The sequence below is a fragment of the Neoarius graeffei genome, chromosome 19 (assembly GCF_027579695.1).
Source record: "Neoarius graeffei isolate fNeoGra1 chromosome 19, fNeoGra1.pri, whole genome shotgun sequence".
In the NCBI taxonomy this organism is placed as follows: Eukaryota; Metazoa; Chordata; class Actinopteri; order Siluriformes; family Ariidae; genus Neoarius; species Neoarius graeffei.
Window position 1 is genome coordinate 68,293,915 of NC_083587.1, and position 16,669 is coordinate 68,310,583.

Consider the following 16,669-nt stretch of genomic DNA (forward strand, 5'->3'; position numbering starts at 1 on the left):
TCATCCCCACAACTGATACACGTCCCCTTCATCCCCACAACTGATACACGTCCCCTTCATCCCCACAACTGATACACGTCCCCGTCATCCCCACAACTGATACACGTCCCCGTCATCCCCACAACTGATACACGTCCCCGTCATCCCCACAACTGATACACGTCCCCGTCATCCCCACAACTGACACACGCCCCCGTCATCCCCACAACTGACACACGCCCCCGTCATCCCCACAACTGACACACGCCCCCGTCATCCCCACAACTGACACACGCCCCCGTCATCCCCACAACTGACACACGCCCCCGTCATCCCCACAACTGACACACGTCCCCGTCATCCCCACAACTGACACACGTCCCCATCATCCCCACAACTGACACACGTCCCCATGATCCCCACAACTGACACACGTCCCCGTCATCCCCACAACTGACACACGTCCCCGTCATCCCCACAACTGACACACGTCCCCATCATCCCCACAACTGACACACGTCCCCATCATCCCCACAACTGACACACGTCCCCATCATCCCCACAACTGATACACGTCCCCATCATCCCCACAACTGATACATGCCCCGTCATCCCCACAACTGATACACATCCCGATCATCCCCACAACTGATACACATCCCCATGATCCCCACAATTGATACACGCCCCGTCATCCCCACAACTGATACACGTCCCCATCATCCCCACAACTGATACACGTCCCCATGATCCCCACAACTGATACACGTCCCCGTCATCCCCACAACTGATACACGTCCCCTTCATCCCCACAACTGATACACGTCCCCTTCATCCCCACAACTGATACACGTCCCCGTCATCCCCACAACTGATACACGTCCCCGTCATCCCCACAACTGATACACGTCCCCGTCATCCCCACAACTGATACACGTCCCCGTCATCCCCACAACTGACACACGCCCCCGTCATCCCCACAACTGACACACGCCCCCGTCATCCCCACAACTGACACACGCCCCCGTCATCCCCACAACTGACACACGCCCCCGTCATCCCCACAACTGACACACGCCCCCGTCATCCCCACAACTGACACACGTCCCCGTCATCCCCACAACTGACACACGTCCCCATCATCCCCACAACTGACACACGTCCCCATGATCCCCACAACTGACACACGTCCCCGTCATCCCCACAACTGACACACGTCCCCATCATCCCCACAACTGACACACGTCCCCATCATCCCCACAACTGACACACGTCCCCATCATCCCCACAACTGACACACGTCCCCATCATCCCCACAACTGATACACGTCCCCATCATCCCCACAACTGATACACGTCCCCATCATCCCCACAACTGATACACGTCCCCATCATCCCCACAACTGATACACGTCCCCATGATCCCCACAACTGATACACGTCCCCATCATCCCCACAACTGATACACGTCCCCATCATCTCCACAACTGACACACGTCCCCATCATCCCCACAACTGACACACATCCCCATCATCCCCACAACTGATACACATCCCCATGATCTCCACAACTGATACACGTCCCCATCATCCCCACAACTGATACACGTCCCCATGATCTACACAACTGATAGACGTCCCCATCATCCCCACAACTGACACACGTCCCCATCATCCCCACAACTGACACACGTCCCCATCATCCCCACAACTGACACACGTCCCCATCATCCCCACAACTGACACACGTCCCCATCATCCCCACAACTGACACACGTCCCCATCATCCCCACAACTGACACACGTCCCCATCATCCCCACAACTGACACACGTCCCCATCATCCCCACAACTGACACACGTCCCCATCATCCCCACAACTGACACACGTCCCCATCATCCCCACAACTGACACACGTCCCCATCATCCCCACAACTGACACACGTCCCCATCATCCCCACAACTGATACACGTCCCCATCATCCCCACAACTGACGCACGTCCCCATCATCCCCACAACTGATGCACGTCCCCATCATCCCCACAACTGATACACGTCCCCATCATCCCCACAACTGATACACGTCCCCATGATCCCCACAACTGATACACGTCCCCATGATCCCCACAACTGATACACGTCCCCATCATCCCCACAACTGATGCACGTCCCCATCATCCCCACAACTGATACACGTCCCCATCATCCCCACAACTGATACACGTCCCCATCATCCCCACAACTGATACACATCCCCATGATCCCCACAACTGATATACGTCCCCATGATCCCCACAACTGATACACATCCCCATGATCCCCACAACTGATACACGTCCCCATGATCCCCACAACTGATACACGTCCCCATCATCCCCACAACTGATACATGTCCCCATAACTGACACACGTCCCCATCATCCCCACAACTGACACACGTCCCCATCATCCCCACAACTGATACACGTCCCCATCATCCCCACAACTGATACACATCCCCATCATCCCCACAACTGATACACATCCCCATCATCTCCACAACTGATACACATCCCCATCATCCCCACAACTGATACACATCCCCATCATCTCCACAACTGATACACGTCCCCATCATCCCCACAACTGATACACGTCCCCATCATCCCCACAACTGATACACATCCCCATCATCCCCACAACTGATACACGTCCCCATCATCCCCACAACTGATACACGTCCCCATCATCCCCACAACTGATACACGTCCCCATCATCCCCACAACTGATACACGTCCCCGTCATCCCCACAACTGATACACGTCCCCGTCATCCCCACAACTGATACACGCCCCTGTCATCCCCACAACTGATACACGCCCCCGTCATCTCCACAACTGATATGCGTACCCATCATCCCCACAAATGAGCCACACCCCCATCATTAAATGTCCTGTTGTTTTGGAAAACTGTCTGATTCGAGAGTAAACAGTAAAACTGAATGTGATGATGAACCCAACAACACAATATGACATTTTGGAAAACAGAGTCCCCATGTTGTGTCTCCCTCAGCAGGGCAGGTATCCCATCATGCACTGCACACACTGGGTGTGTGCTCCTTTAATAGGTACAACTTCAGTATTCAGTTTCGAAGGACACTGAAAATATAAAACGGGTTGTGGTTTCTGTCTTTCTCTCTCACACACACACACCCTCTCTCTACCACAGGTTCTTGCATCACAGAGGAAGTGGATTCTTTTCTGTGAAAATTGAAGGGTAGCTCAGTGAGGAGCAGTGTGTGTGGGTGTGTTTGGTACATTTTAGACTCCGTCGATGAACAGGACTGAAGATCATCCAATGTAATGGATTTTTAGTCAAAGTATTTTTTTGCATTTCATTTTGTAAATTAATTCACACAGGGACGATCGATTTATATAATTATTCTCTGCACATTCCCTGGATATAAGTAATCATGTGCTCTGATTGGCTACTCTACTACTAGGATATCAGCTCATATACTGTGAGTGGAGAAATACAAAATGGTGGAGCGTGCTGCTGAACCAACTGAGGACGAAATAAAAACTCGACTCGAAAACAAAACCCCCAAAAATTATCAAGCATTTAAAAGAAACAGAAATAGCTAAAAGAATATAGTTTCCCCCCAGTATTGCCTGTTCCACACTCCAGCCCAGTCGGTGGCAGTAATGCACCTTTAAGTTGGTTTGCCAACTGACAAAAAAAAAAAAACTAAAGAAGAAAACCCCCAAAATACAAAACAATAGAGAATAAAAGTATTTGATGGTAAAACATATCTTTTTTTATTTTTCAATAATTATTACAAGCGCATTTTTCACAAATTGCTCCTGTCATTTTGCCAGTTTGTTTACATTCTAAGCAGAAATTATTTTGTCGGATGTTTTTTAAAAAGTTTTATTTATCGAATTTGCAAAAAAATTAAAATAAAAATGCTCTGTTTCTTAAAATCCAGTGAATGTGGATAGAATAAAACAGTTATTCCACTCAATCTTGTCATACATGGATTATAGACAACTCGGTGCTACGCACCTCGTCAACTATCACCTCATGTACGACTCGATTTCATGGAATAACTGTTAAATATCAGTGGTGTGTGTTTATCACGGGCGATTGCTCTAAGACAGCGAGGGAGGCTCAGCCTCCTCTAAAAATGACAAACATCGTGTAGGATGAATTGCGCTAGGCTTATGTTATAGCCGACCTTATAACATTGCTATTTCAGATCCAGAATCATAGAAATATATGTGCTCAACCCACTACAGTGCGAAATCATTCCGTTATAACTTTCCCCAGTTCGCCTAATGTGTGTGTGAGTTTTTCCCCCTCGTGACAGCGCAATGCAGCCCAGCCTCAGTGGATTGGGAGCTATGTGCTTGTCAATCTCAAAATGCAAGATGATTATTGGACAAATACTGCGAAAATGCCCGCCCACGGAGTCTCATGGACTCCCAGCCTCAGTGGACTTCAACGGCATTTGGGAGCTATGCGCTTTTCAGTCTCAAAATGCAAGACGGTTATTGGACAAATACTGCGAAAATGCCCGCCCACGGACTCTGAGCCTCACATGGGAGGGACATGGCAGTTTCCGCGAGGAGACTGGTGATTGGTGAAAGCAGACGGATATTTTCTTTGATTGACAGCTCGTTTCAACTATAGACAGGCAGCGGTACAGTGTTGCCAGATTGGGCGGTTTTAAGTGCATTTTGGCGGGTTTTGAACATATTTTGGGCTGGATAACGTCAGCAGTATCTGGCAACATCAGTTCAGTCCCATGCGGATTCGCAAGTGCTGTGGTGTATTGTAAGAGATCGGCTTACATTTCGATTTCATTCATTACATACGGTTTCTACCAGCTTTTTTAGTTTGTATATATTTTCATTGTAAATAAAGTGTAAATATAGTGTTGTCAAGTTTGCTATCTTAGTTCCAGAAATTTCGTTTATTTGAGTGACTGAACTTGAACTTGAGGGGGCTAGTCAGCTAGCAAGAAAGCTGCGCACGGATGCCAAGCATTGCTGATTTAATTTTGGCGAAGCCATTTGCCAGTCTTCCTTTCGAGGAAAAAATTAAAATTAAAGAGCAGGGTAGACCAACGCCTCAAATTGACTTGGTGAAAAAGGTAGGGAATAATACTCGTTCCTTTCAGCTCTCCTGGTACGAGAAAGTGAATTGGCTAACAGCAAGTGACCCACATCAACAACAGTAAATAGGTTACTTTAGTAATATGTCATGGATGGACCAAAAATATAGACTCTATTTAAAATGTTTATGCTGAGTATATTATATTGGAATATATGTTTTTCTGGATATGAATTAAACACAGCTACAATTTGGAAAACATTTTTAAACAAAAACACAGCTGAGGTCAATTTTTAAACAACATGCCACAATTTTAAAATATAAAATGTTAAAATATACCCCCCCCCCCCCCCCCCCCCCCAACACCACCATCATGTATATTGGACAGTAGGCTAATGGACCAAAAGAACCTGTTATTTCACAGTTTGTGACCCTGCCAACAATCAGCCAGATCAGAGGCAAGAGTATGGGCAAAATTCTGGAAATATCATAACCGACCAGCCTCCCCTGTTTGAAAGACTACCAGCCGCCACTGGTGTTTATATACTACTGAGGATCAAATGTTCTCACAAGGATAGTAAAATCTGACAATTTCAACCGTGTGGGGACGTTTGGATGGTCTCCATAAGGAAGTTGTTGTTGTTTTTTTTTAACAAAAAATGTTTAAAGAGCCAAAAAGTTTCTTTTTCATTCCTGAGGTTGAGGTTAAGTTTCAGTGCAGAAACAGCATTAATTAACTGCATTAATAATCATGTCAGTGGAAGATCCTCACAAGGACAGTGAGACAAACGTGTGTGTGATAACTAACTGCAGCTTTAATCCCATGTCAGGAGGAAGTATCCGGTTATTTTCATCACTTTCCTGCTCCCATCAGCTCCATTTCTGTCTCACACTCAAGATAAATACGGGAAGCAGGGAAAAGACATTCAGGACATTGGATTCGTTTGATCTGTTGATTTCTGTTCCCGCTCTGAGTGACTCACGAGTTGCTGTGGAGCAGTGATGAGAATTCCAGCTCTTTCCACCGAGTCACATCATTTGGCTCAGCTCGCCAATGAGTCGACACTTTTGGATCCCAAACGACTCGTCACCTTTTTTGACAATGCTGTTTCAGCTTCGTATCTTCTATTAAACATGGCTTTCAGTTCACAAAAGCAATATCAGACATCAGTGTGACCCTGATCACAATAAAGTTCACAAATTCAAATCACCTCCGAACGTAAAGGAGTCGATTCAGAGAGCCGATTCATTCATAAACGACACATCACTAATGTGTAGTAAACACAGGACGGAGTCACTCGCCACTGAAAAATCAGACAGGACACTGAATCATGCTTGAGGTGGTGATGATGTCAACTTACGATCATTTTATTTCATGGAAAGCTTTATAACTGTAAAAATGAATAAAATTATACACAATCTAAAATACTGAAAAGTTGATTTTTTTTTTTTTTTAAAGCTGTCATTTCACAGGTGGCACAGATATTTGAAAAACTGAAACTAATATGATAATGTTAGGATCTCATCTCATCTCATTATCTCTAGCCGCTTTATCCTTCTACAGGGTCGCAGGCAAGCTGGAGCCTATCCCAGCTGACTACGGGCGAAAGGCGGGGTACACCCTGGACAAGTCGCCAGGTCATCACAGGGCTGACACATAGACACAGACAACCATTCACACTCACATTCACACCTACGCTCAATTTAGAGTCACCAGTTAATCTAACCTGCATGTCTTTGGACTGTGGGGGAAACCAGAGCACCCGGAGGAAACCCACGCGGACACGGGGAGAACATGCAAACTCCACACAGAAAGGCCCTCGCCGGCCACGGGGCTCGAACCCGGACCTTCTTATTGTGAGGCGACAGCGCTAACCACTACACCACCGTGCCACCCCGATATCTCATCTCATCTCATTATCTGTAGCCACTTTATCCTTCTACAGGGTCGCAGGCGAGCTGGAGCCTATCCCAGCTGACTATGGGAGAAAGGCGGGGTACACCCTGGACAAGTCGCCAGGTCATCACAGGGCTGACACATAGACACAGACAACCATTCACACTCACATTCACACCTACGCTCAATTTAGAGTCACCAGTTAACCTAACCTGCATGTCTTTGGACTGTGGGGGAAACCGGAGCACTCGGAGGAAACCCACGCGGACACGGGGAGAACATGCAAACTCCACACAGAAAGGCCCTTGCCGGCCACGGGGCTCGAACCCGGACCTTCTTGCTGTGAGGCGACAGCGCTAACCACTACACCACCGTCCCGCCCCAATATTATTATTATTATTATTATTATTATGGAGAAATTTACATCTTGATGTTAGTTATCTAGACAAACTGTATGCACCATACTCGAAAGTTAATCCATGCTTTAAATGCAAAATTCCTCTTGTGATTCTCCTCCCTTCAGACCCGGAGGTCTGGACTCAGGATCATGTGCGTCAGTGGGTGGAGTGGGCCATTAAAGAGTACAGCCTGGTGGATGTGGACGTGTCCCTCTTCATCCCACTGGATGGCAAGACACTCTGCAAAATGTCAAAAGAGGATATGATGCGTCTCACGTCATCCTACAATACTGATGTCCTGCTGTCACACCTCAACTACCTCCGCCAGAGTAATACACACACACACACACACACACACACACATTATATATACAGTGCTCAGCGTAAATGAGCACACCCCCCTTTGAAAAGTAACATTTTAAACAATATCTCAATTTCCAAAATGTTGACAAGACAAAGTTTAATATAACATCTGTTTAACTTATAACATGAAAGTAAGGTTAATAATATAACTTAGATTACACATTTTTCAGTTTTACTCAAAAATGAGTACACCCCACAACAAAAACTACTACATCTAGTACTTTGTATGGCCTCCATGATTTTTAATGACAGCACCAAGTCTTCTAGGCATGGAATGAACAAGTTGGCGACATTTTGCAACATCAATCTTTTTCCATTCTTCAACAACGACCTCTTTTAGTGACTGGATGCTGGATGGAGAGTGATGCTCAACTTGTTTCTTCAGGATTCCCCAAAGAAAATAACTTCTTTAATAATAATCCAGCATCCAGTCACTAAAAGAGGTCATTGTTGAAGAATGGAAAAAGATTGATGTTGCAAAATGTCGCCAACTTGTTCATTCCATGCCTAGAAGACTTGGTGCTGTCATTAAAAATCATGGAGGCCATACAAAGTACTAGATGTAGTAGTTTTTGTTGTGGGGTGTACTTATTTTTGCACCACCCTAATTTGAGTAAAACTGAAAAATGTGTAATCTAAGTTATATTATTAACCTTACTTTCCCGTTATAAGTTAAACAGATGTTATATTAAACTTTGTCTTGTCAACATTTTGGAAATTGTTTGTGTTCATTGAGATATTGTTTAAAATGTTACTTTTCAAAGGGGGCGGACTCATTTACGCTGAGCACTGTATATGAGATTTTAACCCCTTTAAGCTCTATTTATTGTCCCACTGGAATATTTTACTAGTTACAGTTGCGAGTGACGGGGCAGAGCTTGCTTTACATTTTTTCAGCCAATCACAGATTGAATTTCATCACCATTCTGTGGCAGCCCAGAGTCTATAGAGCATGTTATTTTGCAATGTACTAAATATCAGGAAGAAAGACTAAGACTAATTTTACAGTTGCAAGGGAAACAATTAATGTTAAACTTGGAGGACATTCTGCAAAGAAGTTCAGGTGAAATCTGCTTCAACTATGTATTTAGCTTCTTAAGGAACACAGGTCTAATTAAAAGAATTTAGTGGGGTTTTTTGTTTGTTTTTGTTTTGCCTCATACTTGGAAAGGTTAAACTCAAGTACCACACCCCAGTCCAGCTGGTGATGGTAATGCGCCATTGAAGCTAGTTGCCAACCGCCATAAAACCGAAAGAAAAAGAATTTCATCACCATGTGATCTTCAGAGTGAACTTAGCTACAAGTTTTAGTTGATGATATAATAGTTAGTGTACTGTCTGCTATCTAAGCCTGCTAGAGGTGATATTAACATCATCTCAGCTAACTGGTTAACTAGTTAACATTTAGGTAGTTTACGAGTTAGCTAATGTTGCTAAACTGTTATATTGTGTCATGAGGACTTTATGCTAAGCAATGTATACATTCCCCGGCCACTTTAATAGGAACTTGCTGTTGATTCTAAGATCCCTGTTCTTGGCTGTAGGAGTGGAACCCAATGTGTTCTTCTGCTGTTGCATGCTGAGATGCTTTTCTGCTCACCACGGTTGTAATGAGTTACTATGAGTTCCTTCCTGGCAAAAAACTCAAACCAATCTGTCCATTTTCCTCTGACCTCTCTTATCGACAAGATGTTTGTTTCCACCCACAGAAACAAAAGCCTTTTTGTTTTTGGCACCATTCTGTGTAAACTCTAGAGACTGTTGTGTGTGAAAACCAGAGGTGGAAAGTAACGAATTACATTACTCACGTTACTGTACTTGAGTAGCTTTTTTGTGTACTTATACTTTTTCAAGTAATTTTTAAAGAGTGTACTTTTACTTAAGTATGTTTTCTTTTAAGTAGTGTACTTCGGTACATTTTACATCACAACCGTTACTGAGTAAAAAAAATAAATAAATAATTTTAAAAAAGGCTAAAACGGAGAAGGGGAAATGCGTTCTGGAAATGAATCATGGGAAGGACAGTTGTCGCGCGCGAGTCTCACACAGACGATGGCGGACATGCACCGGCACTTTGGGGGGGGGGTGCTTCGGGGGGCTCAAGCCCCTGGGCCACAGCCAATCAGGGGCCTTGTAATATTAATAAAATAATAAACTGTCGGAATCGTGGGCCTACATTAATGTACGGATAGAAATAAGGTTAGAAATAAATGAGCGCACAGTAGCCTGCTGTAAGAGACATGGTGGATGTGGTTCGCGAAACGAACACCCACAACTGTACCAGAATAAAATGGAACGTCACGCACGAAAGCGCGCCAAAGACTGCAGACTACTGAGACACAAATTTAGAGGCTTTGAAAGATGAAGCGTTCACATGTTAGCGGGGCACATAAAAGGAAAAAAAGAGAGAGATGCAGGTAATGATAGAATCGTTGCCTAAAGTCACAGACTTTTTTAAGGTAAGGATCACCAATCTGTTCAGAATATCAGCTACTTATCAGTTATCAGCCTACCAGCAGCTAAGCTATGTGCAGCTAGGCTAGATATGCTATGATCTGTCCAACAGTAAAATAAATCAGTTGTGATTTGAATACGTGTCGTGTGATTTGAGTTATAATCCTGTTAATATAATAGCATATTTCGATGGGGATAATAAAATGTCTAAAACAGCATCTACTGAAGAAATTGATGAAAAGATTGTAGCCTATAATGTTCACAGTTCGGGCAGCAGACAGAGTAAGCATACTGAGGGGAATAGCAATACAAAGCTAGCGCAGATCCACATTTCTCGCTAGCTGTGTTGGGTGTGTTGTTAACCCGTGTGGATTTAAGTGAAATACTTGAGAAGTTCTGTGGTCAAGACAATGTTTTAAGGTAAGGACACTTGATTATTAATGTTTGCCCGCCGTGGCTTGTTGTTGACGAAAGGCCCACATGATTTTGCCTTATGCAGCTACTGCTAGCGTCATGCTTTGAACTAGTTTAAGTTCATTTGCGCTAAAGGATGGGTTTATTGAAGGACTTTGATGTAGCTAGTTTCTTTTTAAAAAATCGTATGCTCAAAACAGTATGCCCGTGTTCATCATGTTTAACTTTTTTCTTGATGGAGTGCGTGAAATATTGTTGCAAGTGGTATTTCGACGCAGCCATGTCAAAAAGGCAGTTGAATGCACGGTCTTATTCAAGGAGAAGGAAGACTTGCATGATGCTTGAATATAGATCGGTAAAATAGACCCTAGTAGGACTTGATTTCGTGTATTTCGGTCTGTAGAGTTAGGAGTTTGGCCGCTGTCCATGGTGTTTACGTTTCATGTGGCCGCCGAGCCAAGTACCTTGACTTGCAGTGAATGTTTGTTTTCATGCCGCCGAGCTATTTTTATGTATTTTATTTTTTAAAAGGACTTGTCTGTAGGTGTGTGTGTTTTATGTTTACAACACATAGGTCTACATTATCGCGCACGCGCGCTTGTGTGGTTATCTCTGGCCATGCCCCTGCGTGAAAGTTACGCAGTATTACTGTTCTATCCGTGGTAATAATCAGAACCGGCTCTGTAATGATAATGCGCGCATTCTTCTCTCCCTCTGTGGTCGGATGTGTTGAGCAATGTGAGCGTGGGCCTTGCGCAGCTACACTGAGCCAAACGTAACCTATCGTAGGCTTCTAGGCTAATTATGCACTTAGACTGTAAATGCTTGACACGTATTGCAAATAAAATAAGTGTGTTTTCCTGGCCAACGGTAAGGGTAGGGTTGACAGGTAGCCTATGAGGGGCCTAGCCCCTGGGCCACGGGTGTTGATAAAGCGCCCCTGCGGACATGGAGGAGACCGAGGAACCTGTGGTGGACGACCCTGCAGAAAACGCAATTTCTTCCAGTAATGAAGTGCACCCCTGACCCTACATACGTGATCACTTCAGCTTCGTAGAGAAAAGGGGTGACAGTTTCATTATGCAATGCAGATTATGTGTGCCCAAGAAGACAACCATTGCGGCGTACAAAAATTCGACGTCTAATCTGCGCAAGCATGTTGAGGTAAGTATTGTCATTGGCATCATAATGTTTCCTTTCCATAGTAAAACCGACAATAGGCTGGTTATATTCCAAAAATAGTGGATGGCATTGCTAATGTTGAAGTAGCAACCTGTTGGTACTGTAACATAATGGTAACTAGTCTGTTATTCAGTTGGCTAATCATGCAAGCAAGTTAGCTCGCCAACCTGACGTGATCAGTCCTCCTACCATTCTACATCCAACAGGCCAGAAAGGAATACTAAGCAAAACAAATAATGTTTGAATTGAATTGTTCAATAACACACAGTGCACACAGGCAAGCTACGAGATTTCGGTGCAACATTTCACTTTCATATTTCGTGTACAATGCTTTGTGTGTGGTCAGGGCGATGTAAACGACATGACTGTGTGTATTGACCTTTTTTGTTTGTCTCAGTTTTAATGCAGCATTATCCTAAGCATTCAATTTGATACACTTCCTTTAAATAAAACATCTGGGTTGAGATGTACATATATCCTTGTTTCCTCTTCTTTTTCATTTTTGCACAACACAATGGAGGCAGAAAACACCCATTGTTAAAAGTAACATTTTACTTTTACTCAAAGTACATTTTAAATGATCTACTTTTTACTTTTACTTGAGTAGATTTTTTGTCTGGTAACTTTACTTGTACTTAAGTAAAATTCCATCAGAGTAACAGTACTTGTACTTGAGTATAATATTTTAGTACTCTTTCCACCTCTGGTGAAAACCCCAGGAGATCAGCAGTTTCTGAAATACTCAAACCAGAAATACTCCTCTGGCTCAAACCAACACCCATACCACAGTGAAAGAAAGTCACGCTTTGAGATCACAATTTTTCCCATTCTGATGTTTGAACATTGTGAAAATTAACTGAAGCTCTTGATTTGTATCTGCATGATTTTATGCATTGTGCTGCTCTCAAGGGATCGGCTGATTAGAGAACTGCAGAAAACAAAACAGCAAGTGGATGTCCTGGTGGTCCTAATAAAGTGGCCAGTGAATGTAGAACTAAGGAAGTGAAAAAACCCGCTAGTGGTGACTTTTGGTGCGCTGTTTCAATCAGGGTTTATATGTTGCTTGTCACTGAAATGAAGAGGGCGTCGATGCTGTGAAAATATATTTGTTTATTTATTGCGTATTTATTGTGGTTGTCCTGCAGGTAGTCCGACCTTCTCGTACCCAACGACTCCTACCAACACACAGCCCCCGCCGAGACTACAGGTCAAAGCCGGTAAGACCAAAACTTTCAAAACATATAGTGTACAAAGGAAGGAAATTCAATGAGTACCAAGATTTGTTCAGCTCACTCATGGAGGAACCAGTGCAGACCAGTCATATTTGTGTGTGTTCACCTCATTAGGTCAATAATTACAAAGACACATTTCTTTCCATCCATCTTTCCTATCGTTTAACCTGACAGGGTGATGTGATCTGAAGGAAGCTATCATCAGTGTCTGATTTAACAGCTTAATGCTAAAAAATACAACTTTTCAATCTGCTCAGATACTTTACAGAATGGTAGATAGATATCCTTGAGCTTGTTCACGTCAAAATATGCATCATATAAAGTATTCTTCCAAACCCATGATGAAAACCTGGACTTCTTTATTAAATGTGTTAAATCATGCTTAACATTAACCTTGGTGTTAAAACCAGGAAGCTCTTAAACAACAAACAAGGTACAGAGGAATTACAGAGGAAATACACAAGAAGACTCTTCAACCACACAAAGAAACACAAAGGGTATAAATAGCATGGGGAAGCTAGCAACAATAAACCAATCAAAAAAGGAGGGTAAGTTGATTACAGCAGGAAACAATGACCATATAAGAAAGATGGAGGGTAAATGGGGACAGATGGGAATGCAGCATGGTGGGTCAATGGGGGCAGAATAATGAGAAGATGTGAAAAATTTGCCCCAAATCTTGGAATTTAAAAAGTTAGTAGTGTGTGTGTGGTGTGGTGTGGTGTGGTGGGGTGGGGGGGTTAGGTGTTGGGTGAGGGTTGGGGGACACTACTTCTACATCAGGCATTGTTTGAGCAACCATCCAGGGTGAGGATACAGTGGAAGGAACAGAGACATTATATTAGGAAAGCAATTGAAATGTTGATCAGATCCTGGTCCAATTATGACTGAGGTAGAGACACACTCTGGGTCAAAAGATAGAACATGAAACAGACATGGTAACAAAAGCAAACACCAAGTCTGAAGATCAGGAACAAATATCAACTTAAGAACAGGAACTGAAACAGTAGGTGCACTCTGGACAAGAAGAGACACAGGAAATTAACTAGGAATAATTTAGGGTTTATAGGGTCTATACCAAAATCCTGAATAGGAGTTCTTACAGTGTTAGCAGCACAGAATACTCACAAAGATGGGGCCTCTGGGATGGTAGCAAGAAGACTGCAGGGCAAGCCAGTGTGGGGTTAGAGTGTCAGGGAACTCTTATTCTGGTGGATACAGGAACTAGCACAGTTGCAGGTTGACTTACTTGCACATTGATGGGTCAATGACCTTACACTTTCTAGAGTCATAGGACTTGGCTAGTGGTGAGTCAGGAAACTACATTCTAGTCAATCAAGGTACTTGCCTTGTTATGGGTCACAGAACCTGCACTCCTGGGAGTCAGGGAACATGCATAGTGGTGGATCATGGAACTTGCTTGGTTGTGGGTCAACTTGTATGGTGATAGCTCAAGAAACCTGGGCTCTTGGAACTTGCATTCTGGGAAGCCAGGAATGTAAATTGTGGCTGATTAGGGATCATGCAGAGTTGAGGCTCATGGAATCCGGGAACTTGCATAGTTGTGGGTCAGGTAACTTGCACATAAGTGCCTCATGGAACATGTATGGTCACAAAACTGGGAACTTCAGCATTCCAGTTAGTCAGGGACCTTGCATGTATGTAGATCAGAAATCTTGCACAGTTGTGGGTCAGAGACCCTGCATCTTGGCAGATCTTGAAACTTGCAAACTGCAGAATCAAGGAATGTACACTATAGTGGGTAAGGGAGCTTGTGTAGTGATGGGTAAGGATACTTGCATAATGATGGGTAAGGGAACTTGCCTGGTGGCAGGATAATGGTGGGTCAGGGATCTTGCATGGTTTGAGGTCAGAGAATTTACACAGATGTGGGTCAGGGAACTTGCATGGAGCATTGCATGCTGAAGATTCAGGGAATTTGCATTCTGGACATTCTGGGAACTTGTAGACCAGGGTGTTAAGGAGCTTAACTGGTGAATGAGGGACACCGTTACGCTCACCTCACAGCAAATGAAGCAGATTATTTTTTCTATATTTTTTAAGCAACTATCCAAAAGCAAAACAACCAAACCTTTGTAACATGGAGTACCCAAACTGCATTTAATTCAGTTATATAGGTGGTGATGGGGGGCTGATTCCCCTGTTCCACTAACAAGGAGTTGATTCTATAGCAGGTGTCTACATCTATAAATCCACTATCTATATCATTTATCTGTCAGGGTCGCGGGGGGGAGCTGGAGCCAATCCCTGCTGGCTCTGGGTGAGGTGTGGTCGACCCTGAGCAGGTTGCCAGTCTATCGCAGGGCTACACAGAGACAAACAAACATTCACACCTATGGGCAAATTAGAGGAACAGGTTTATCTGATCCGCATGTCTTTGGACTGTGGGAGGAAAAACTGAACACCTGGAGAAAACTGACACAGGCACAGGGAGAACATGCAAACTCCATACAGAATGGCCCCCGTTGGCCGAGATGCTCAAACCCAGAACCTTCTTGTTGTGCAGCGACAGACAGTACTAAATGCACCACCATACTACCCAGGTGTCTATATCTTGAACCTTTTTTGCATTTTCCACTATTACTTGACGAGCAAGACGTCCTTTTTTCAAAAACTTGCCCCACTTCTCTGGAACCAAGAACCAGTTACATCTGTGGCTTGCAGAAAGCGATATTTAATCAACATGACAACTTAAGCAACTAAAGTTATAGAATTGTTTGACTGGTTCCCTAAAAGTGTGGGGAACGAGAACCCAAACAGAACTTGTTATATTTAGTAGAGCACTTCTGAAACATGTCATCAAGTCAAAACCTATTGGTTCTCTAAAAGAGTGGGAAAAGTGCATGAGAACCCAAACAGAACTGATTATATTTAGTTGAGGACTTCTGAAAGATCATCAAGACAATACTATGTTTTAAAGCCCTTATCATAAAAGGAGAAAAGTGTGTAAATCTGATAAAATAGTGTTCAGTATGCATTTTGTGCTGTTAAAGAGGGTCTCAGGGTCTCCAGCAACCCAAACGAAAACTAATGGCGAAGTCGTCTTTGACTTTTCTTGCAGTTTCAGACAGGAAGCAGCTGCACTGCAAGAGGAAACTAGGTACCCCATTCGGACACAATTGACTATTTTGTTGTGCATGCATTAGCCTGCAACAAAAGGACACTCCTCCTGAGGGACTGTGGGTCATCTTCGGCTCTCCTTAGGTCACTTCGTTCAGGCTACCGTTGTTTCTCCAGGGTCTTTAATGTAGCGCTTCCTTCCTCCCTCCTTTTCCTGCAGAATGTCCCTCCATCAGCTCCTCCTGACTCCTTATTAAAGTACAAACAAAGAATGCTACAGAAAATCAAAGTATTATGAACACACAATCTTTTGCCCAAGATATCTCAAAGAGTTTTAATGTGGCCTCAACATGGTGCAGTTTGTTTTCATCCTGGTAGTAAAACTGTTAAGAATTACAGAATAAAACTTCTTTACACTTGATGCTGTAAACCTTTTGACTGTGCCAAGCTCACGGAGGTTTAAAGTCCCAACCCTGATCAAAAACAATAATGTTTACACCCTGAAGGCCTGCACTTCCTGTCTGGGGATTACGAGGCTCACAAAGAGAAGAATTATTGGAGAACACTTTTCTC

General features: G+C 43.8%; 1 protein-coding gene across 2 annotated transcripts in view; it reads left to right on the forward strand.

Annotated features, from left to right (window-relative positions):
- Positions 1 to 16,669, forward strand: part of fli1rs (Fli-1 proto-oncogene, ETS transcription factor-related sequence) — a 46,995-nt gene that overhangs the window by 22,520 nt on the left and 7,806 nt on the right. For both annotated transcript variants that reach the window (XM_060900508.1, XM_060900509.1), the window contains exons 4-5: positions 7,496 to 7,699; positions 12,929 to 13,000. In XM_060900508.1, the coding sequence (XP_060756491.1) occupies positions 7,496 to 7,699; positions 12,929 to 13,000 (276 nt within the window). The remainder of the gene's footprint in view (positions 1 to 7,495; positions 7,700 to 12,928; positions 13,001 to 16,669) is intronic.